The sequence below is a fragment of the Vicia villosa genome, unplaced genomic scaffold (assembly GCF_029867415.1).
Source record: "Vicia villosa cultivar HV-30 ecotype Madison, WI unplaced genomic scaffold, Vvil1.0 ctg.002361F_1_1, whole genome shotgun sequence".
NCBI classification, from domain to species: domain Eukaryota; kingdom Viridiplantae; phylum Streptophyta; class Magnoliopsida; order Fabales; family Fabaceae; genus Vicia; species Vicia villosa.
Genome location: NW_026705907.1, coordinates 176,799 through 184,957, shown reverse-complemented (window position 1 = coordinate 184,957; position 8,159 = coordinate 176,799). Strand labels below are relative to the sequence as shown.

General features: G+C 36.5%; 1 protein-coding gene across 1 annotated transcript; it reads left to right on the top strand.

Moving 5' to 3' along the window:
- Positions 1–1,810: 1,810 nt before the first annotated feature.
- LOC131638656 (uncharacterized) lies at positions 1,811–3,552 on the top strand. The gene is made up of 4 exons (XM_058909222.1): positions 1,811–2,013; positions 2,601–2,971; positions 3,191–3,331; positions 3,533–3,552. Exons 1-4 carry the CDS (start codon positions 1,811–1,813, stop codon positions 3,550–3,552), a joined length of 735 nt encoding a protein of 244 aa, XP_058765205.1.
- Positions 3,553–8,159: the final 4,607 nt, after the last annotated feature.

Here is an 8,159-nt window from a genome sequence, read left to right as displayed (position 1 = left end):
CATGCTCCTGTTCAATGTTATAAGCCTTCTGTGTCATTGGAATATCATAATTGGTGGAACAACAATTTAACATCTTTAAGTGTTATTTTTCAACCTTGAGGACAAGGTTGGTCTTGGAGGGGTGAGTAATGATAGAGAGCTTAATTATTAGTTAAATAAGAATTTTGAGTAGTTTTGATATATTAAGAATTATTTTATATTATTATGTTTCTAGAATATTCTTAGGACACTTTGGGCTTTAATTAGTTAATGGGCCTTTAGTTATTATATTCTACCACTATATATGTACTCATTGAGAGAAGGAAAAATTATGAATGAAAATCAAAGTTATCTTTATCTTTTAATTTCCTTTACTTGTAGTGTTCTTCCCCTTTTAGTTAGAAAACCCTAATTTCATAGTTTGGTAGGAATCTTCCTATCACTTTTTATCACTTTTTTCAATATCAGATGAAATTGTGTTTCAATTGCACCATTATCAATGATTTATTGGTTAGGTTCAATATTTGTTAGTGTGGCATAAGAAAACTAATAATTACAATCTCTTTTTGAAAATGTTGAAATTTCATGTGTATAGGTTGGAGAACTCCACTCCTTCTAGCGGTTTCTTTAGTAAGAATTTGGATTAAAATTCATTCTCCCATTATAGAGAGTTTTTCCTTTCATAGTTTTACCAAGATACCCAGAGTTAGTTATACGACAAAGTTTTTTGCTGGACCGTCATATCCAATAGGATAAGTATCGGCTATTTGTTGTAGAGCTGATTACCTTAAACTGTCACTTTTGCTGATATTTGTGTAATGTGCATAATTAACTCTACAGGAGTTATAAATTTTTTTGCATCTGTCTTTTTACAAAAAATTTCGTACAACAGTTAGGTTGGTGTCTTCTTTGGAAAGTATTGGGTTTTCCTTTACTCTCTAGAGACTTCCTGACATAAGGGATTAAAGGGTTTATCAAGCACTTGTAAGTCATTTAGCTACTCCCTAAGTCATTTTTTTGTTATATGTTACATTTTTTTTTGTAATGTTTAATATCGTAAGAGAATTTCAACGATAGTATAAAATAACTAATTCTAGTTTAGTGCTTTCTTGTTCTTGTATCAATTTGATGTACTCTTTGTAACATATCGTGTTAATAATATATCTGTAGTTCAAAAAATGGGATAGTGGTTGGTTTTGTTTGTCTTGGATTTTTGTGAGAATTGTCTTGGTTGATTTACTTACTTGTATTTTGTTTTCATATTTTTATTGAAGAGTAATTCATATTCAGAAGATGAGCATCAGAAGTTCTGATTTGGGCTGATCTTCTGATGGTTACTCAGAAGATAGTGTTGACCATAAGATGTTACCTTCTGGGTCCAGATAGTGTAGCTTCTTAGTTAGTAAGGGTACTTTAGTATTTTGTAGTATTGTACTGTTTGTACTTTAAACTTGTTCACTAAGTTTAGTCTGTTAGGGCTTAGGTGGCAATTTTTCTTTTGTATAAATAGCCTTGTAGTAGCTATCATTTATCAACAAAGTAAGTAGAATATACAACTTTATTCTCTCATCTCTTTTGCACTGTTATTCCTTTTGTTCATTCTCTTTGTTGTCATCTTTAAATCTTGTGCACTAACAATTGGTATATAGAGCTCTGGTTCCAAACACAGGGAAACACAAGTCAACGTGAGTTTGTGTGGCTGTGTGATTGATTTTATTTCAGGGAAACAAAGTTGTGTTGAATTACATTTTTCTTGGTCGTTTGTGGGTTGGGAAACATTGTGTGAGTGTGAGTGAAATCTGTTTTTTTTTTTTTTTGCACAAGTTTAAAGATGAATGGAAGCAATTTGAATACCAAACTCCTAGTTCTTGATGGCAAAAACTGGAACAGATGGATGATTCAAATGCGTGTATTATTTCGTGCTCAAGATGTGCTAGATCTTGTCACTGAAGGATATGTTCCGGTTGCAGTAGATGCAACGGAAGAAGAAAAGGTAGCGCAGAGAGAAACGAGGAAGAGAGATCAGAAAGAATTGTTCTTCATCCATCAGTGTGTGGATGTGAATGTGTTTGAGAAGATTGCTGATTCTACAACGTCAAAGGGGGCGTGGGATATACTGGTGAGGTGTTACGGAGGTGATGCATCAGTGAAGAAGGTGAAGCGTCAATCCCTGAGAAAGTAATATGAAAATCTCAACATGAAGAACAATGAGAAAGTCTTAGAGTATATCTCTAGAGTGATTTTGATCACTAATGAGATGAAAGCTTGTGGTGAAACTCTTTCTGAACAAGTAATAATAGAGAAGGTATTAAGATCATTGACCCCTCTATTTGATTACATTGTTGAAGCAATTGAACATTCTAAAGATCTGGAAACCATGAGAATAGAAGAGTTGTAAAGCAGTTTAGAAGCACAAGAGTTGCGTCTGACTGAGAGAACTTCTAAGAGAGAAGTTGAGCAAGCTCTGAAGACTTCTTTTATCAAGGAGGACCAGAAGCATAGACGTGGTGATAGATTCCAGAAGGAAGCCTCAACTTCTGATGAGAAGATATATTAGAAGGGAGAGGATAAGAAGAAAGTTCAATGTTATTAGTGTAAACAGTTTGGCCATTTTGCTAAAGACTGTTTGGCAAAAAAGGAAGAAAATCAGAAGAAGCAAATATAGTTAGAGGTGATTCAGATGATGAACCTGTGCTATTAATGGCTTATGAATCTGATGAGGAACTTGTGAGTTTGTCGTTTTCTAATGCTGAAGGGGAAGAAGATAGCTCTGAATACTCTGAAGGAGTGTTTTTATATGATTCAGAGTCAGAAGATGACATTGAAGATTATGAAGATGAATCAGAATCTGAGGTTTCGGAAGAAGTGTCAGAGTTAGAAGATGACTCTGAAGCTGAAGACAAGTTAGAACGTGAAGGTTCTGAAGAAGAATCAGAAGATGAGTTAGAATCTCATGGAGATTCTGCTTCTGAAGGGGAGTCAGAACGTGAAAGTTCTGAAGAAGAGTTAGAGTCAGAAGAAGAAGAATCCTCTAGAGACTCTGAAGATTCAGAAGATGAGTCAGAATCTTCTTCAGAAGATGAGTCAGAACTTGAAATTTCTGAAGGTGAATCAGAGTCTGAAGGTGACTCTGCGGAAGAAGGAGACTCTGAGGATGAATTTTAAGGTGACTCTAAAGATGAGTCAGATGGTGAATCGGATTCTGATCCAGATTCTGATGATGATCCAAAATCTGGTGGTGATCATACTTTTGGAAGGGAAAACTCTGATGATGTGGAGTCTAGAGGACAAGCTTCCAAAGATGATAATGTTTTTGGTGTTAATCATGACGTTGAAGGTGGAACTTCAGAAGGTAGATCTTCTGAAGGTAGTCCATCATCTGGTGGTAGTCATGATTCTGGAAGGGATGACTCTGGTGGTAGTCATGAATCTGGAAGGGATGACTCTGGTGGTAACACCATTTCCACTCAATTTCATCATAAAGTCGACACACGATCATCATGTTTGGTAACACTTTATGGTTATTTCCAAATGTTTTCTTTAATTTATCTAGTTTCAAGTTTATTTGTGTGAAGTTTGTTTTTATGTCGTTTTCAATGTCAATTAGGTGCTTTTGATCTCGTTTGGTAATGGTTTCAGGTTAGCTTCAGATTGATGGAAGATCCCGTGGCCAAAAGATGTGAAGAAAGAAGCAAAAAGCAAGGAAAAAGCATATGGGCAGAGGCGGACACGGTCTGACCGTGTCACCTGACACAGCCGTGTCAGGCCTCAAGAAGAATTGATCTCCCAGACCAGAAGCGGACACGGTCTGCCCGTGTCAAGGGACACGGCCGTGTCAGCGGTGCGGGCAGGATTTCTAAATTTTGGTTTATTCCAATTTTTAAAGTTTCGGGGGCAGTTTGGGCATTGTGGCTGAAATCTGAAAACCTAGAGGGATTAAAGGAGGCTTGAGAGACAAGGGGAAGACACTTTTGGATCGTACGAAAGAATTCCAAAAGAGAGCAAGATAGCGTTATCAAGGTTGTGGAAGACGAAGAGATTCAACGGTGGGAACCATTGAAGATCAGAGTTCTCCTAATCTTTTGTAAATGTCTAAACTTTCTGATTTTGGTTTCTTGAATATTATGAGAGGCTAAACCCCCCAATGCCAGGGGGGTGTCCCTGATTTGAATTGTAATGACTTTTGAATTCCGTATTTCTTTAATCAAGTATTAGTTTTATGCAATTTGATTGTTTAATATTTTTATGCCTTCTTTGTCGGAAAAACAAAGATTGATCTACGGTTAACAATTTGTAGGACTACGGTTGTTAAGGTTTTTAAACAATTTGATCTAGTAGTTATCACCTAGGACTAGGGAAACCGAAAGGTTATTTGAACATTCTTGATTATTTACATCTTTGGTTTGCAAACCTTTGTTTCTAAGGACTTAGGCAATAGGATTGCAAACCAAAAGGTTTTCCACTAAGGACTTAGGGAAACACCCTTAAGAACAAATAGTTGCATTCTATGAACTTGTTAAAGAGATCTTTTTACAGAATCATTATAAGGAAGATCAAACACCTACCCTGGCATTACCTCAAATTACATCTAAAAAGTCAAACTTTAATTTCAGCTTATTTTTATTATTTCTTTTATTTAAATTTACTTATTGCATTATAACAAAACACCTATTTGCTCTTTTGTTTAATTGACTTAAATAACTTGTGTTTCCTACGCAATCCTCGTGATCGATACTTGGGGTAAAACCCATTATAACTACACCGGTGAAAATAGTACACTTGCTATTTTTCCGATCAAGTTTTTGGCGCCGTTGCCGGGGATTGCCAAAATATAAGTTATTCCTCAGTCAATTAAAATTTTATTGCTGTGCAATTAAAATTTTATTTTTGCTGAATTTATATTTGTTTAGTTTTTATTTATTTATTTACTTCAAACTAAATAACTGTCTAACCTTGTATGCGAGGTAAGGCCTCAGCTGAACTTCTTTTTGACGCAGAACCCGAAAGATTATTGCAAGCACGACTCCGAGAAATTAAGCGGAAAAGACTGGCATCGAAAGAAGAATCACATGTAGTTTCAGAATCAGAAGACGAAGAAGTAATATCTATTCATTCCGAGCAGTCAGATTCTGAGCCTGAAACTATGGCAGCTGATCCACCTCCTCCAGAGAGACTTTTAGGTGATTATGGAAGGGCTAATGCACCGCTTGGAAGAATGACCATAGTAAATCAACCGGTTAACGTGGCACACTTCCAACTACATCCTTCCAGTATCCGTCAGTTAGAAAGCAAGCCCTTTGCTGGAAGAATCAATGAAGATGCAAATAAGCATTTACAGAGATTCCTCACCACAACAACATCATTAAAAATAGAAGGCCATTCTGAAGAAGCCAAGAGACTTGTGATGTTCCCATTTACTTTATCCGAAGATGCAGAAGAATGGTTTTACTCACTTCCAGCTGGAAGCATCACAACATGGCAACAGATGGAAACCGCCTTCTTGAATGAGTATTTCCCTGCTTCAGTCTTCATTCGAAAAAGATATGATATCGTGAATTTTAAGCAGAAAGAAGGGGAATCGCTGGGAGATGCATATAAAAGGTTCAAGAGGTGTTTGGTTGCTTGTCCTACTCATAACATGGACCCAACCGAACAAATGCAGACTTTTGTTAATGGTCTCCGACTTAAGACTAAACAGCTTATCGATACTGCCGCCGGTGGCTCAACAAATTTTTCAACAGCCACTGGTATCAAGAGAATCATAGAAGTTATTGCCGCTAATGAGCACATTGAGTTATATGACCGTGCAATGAGCCAACAGGAAGGTAAAATTGATTTGAAGCTTGCTGATCAGGTAGTTAAAATGGAAGAACAAATTGCGGTTGAAGTAGAAAGAAGATTGAAGAAGATGAACATTAGTGAACAGAAAGTAGCACAAGTTGAGCCAGTCGCCTCAGTTGTTTGTGAAATATGTAGTGGACCGCATTTTGCGATGCATTGTGTGGCAACGCAAGAACAGGTGGAGCAGATTCATATGTTGAGGCAAAATAATCCATATGCCAATACATATAATCCAGGTTGGAAAAATCATCCTAATTTTGCATGGAAAGACCAACAAGGAAACTTTCAAAAGCAAGGATCAACTCAACAACAACCTCCATATCAACAACAATTCCAACACCATCCACAACAGTTCCAAACTCAAGGGCAACAACAGGTACAAAAAAAAGCAGATTGGGAGATCGCTATTGAAATAATGGCAGCTCAAAATTCTCAATTTCAAGAAGAGACAAGAACCAACCTGAGGAACACCACAACTTCAATCAAAAATCTGGAAGTTCAAATGGGTCAAATAGCACATCATCTCACTCTACAGGCACAAGGTACCCTTCCAAGCTCAACTGTGAAAAATCCAAAAGACCAAGAAAAGATTAATGCTGTTACTACAAGGAGTAAGAAAGTGGCAGAATCAGAAAAAGAAGAAGAGGGAATGGATGATCCCTTGGTGATTGAGGTAGATTTGGAGATAAGAGAGAATGTGAAAGAGCCCGAAATTGTGATACCACCGGTTAAGCAACTTGAAGAGAAAAATAAACAAAATGCTAAACCGACAATCAAGCTACCTTTTCCTTCTAGAGTGACAAAGAAGAATTCAACAGAAAAGGATTTTGAGAAGTTTGCAGCTTTGTTTAAAAAGTTAGAAGTCAATCTCCCCTTCTTTGAAGCACTTGAGCACATGCCGTTGTATAAGAAATTTATGAAGGAGGTGATTGCTAAAAAGAGACCCGTGGGAGGAGAACCAGAAATTGCAACTGAAAAGTGTGGTATAGTCTCGCCAGCAAGGAAGATCCCCATTGTCATACCCCAATTTTTGACCTAAGATACCACCTCATATCATCTGCATATGCATCATTTGCATCTCTAACAAATTGCATAGCATGTGTTTGCTACTTGTGCTCAGCAGGGTTTAATCAAGAAATCACTCATCAATACAAGTAACAACCAATTAGGGTTTTGTTCTCCCTCCATCTCAAATGAATCATCTTCATCTACAATCAACATTTGGTCCTCAGAGATTCATTTCAACAAGCTCAACAGCTTTGAATCGACTGAATTAGGGTTTTGACTGAAGACAGCACACTCCTGACTCTTGCTCAGAATTTGACCTAATGACTTGGGACATGACCTCAAGACCCCAAGTGCATCATTTTGGCCTAATCCATTGGCTCATAACATCTCCTACACAAAGATTGATCAGACAAATCCTCAGATCAGGGTTTTGAACTATCAGGGACCAAAATCAGGGATCACATTTGGGAAACCCTAAAAATCCCCAGGAAGTCAATCAAAGGTTTCAATCATCCTCAAATAATACCTATGACAATATCCAATGGAGATTACATCTCAATTCAAGATCCACAGTCATCAATTTCATCAGGTCGACATTTAGGGTTTTTTACCTAATTCATCTGAACAACTGACTTTTTAATCAGGACATGGTGCCACAACTCAAACCATGACTCAATATCCTCTAATGCTTCAATATGATCCATTCATACCATTCATTTGGTGAGGATAGCCTGTTTCATTTGAAATCTCCAGAAACGCGATTCGTCTGAAAAAGTCAACTGTACAAGATCACCTTTGACTTTTGGGGAAATTGGGTCAACCATGACTTTTGAAGTTTTAAATCATCAATATATGATATATGAAGTCATTTGATCAAGAGAAATCAAGAAAATCAATCAAGAATCAAAAAGTCAAAAGTTTGACTTTCATACTTAGAAAATTTTTCTAAGTGTTTTTCATGGTTTTTTCCAAACTTTGAAAGGGAATTTCTCAAAATTTCACCTACAAACTGAAAAAAACTTCCAACATGAAAGTTGTAGATTTTGATCCAATAAACAACTTTGACACATATAATTTTTTTCCATAAGATCAACCATTTAAGAGATATGGAGCTTCAAAGTTGGTATCTTATGAAAATTTCACTTAAAACTTCATTTTCTTCAAAGTTCATGGAACTTTTTCACCCACTTCCTTAAGGATCTTGAAGAAACTTTCAACTAGGGTTTTGAAGTGTGTAATATGAGCTTTCCAAAATGTCCAAGAGCATGAAAAAATATGGAGTGTAGCTATGGTTTTGAATTTTGACATTAGTGACCATTTCACTTGAAATT

Coding starts and splice junctions, on each gene's coding strand:
- LOC131638656 (XM_058909222.1), top strand. CDS start 1,811: ATGAATGGAAGCAATTTGAATACCAAACTCCTAGTTCTTGATGGCAAA. Junction 2,014..2,600: donor AAGAGAGATCAGAAAGAATT/GTTCTTCATCCA, acceptor ATTTTGCTAAAG/ACTGTTTGGCAAAAAAGGAA. Junction 3,332..3,532: donor TGAAGGTGGAACTTCAGAAG/GTAGATCTTCTG, acceptor TAATTTATCTAG/TTTCAAGTTTATTTGTGTGA.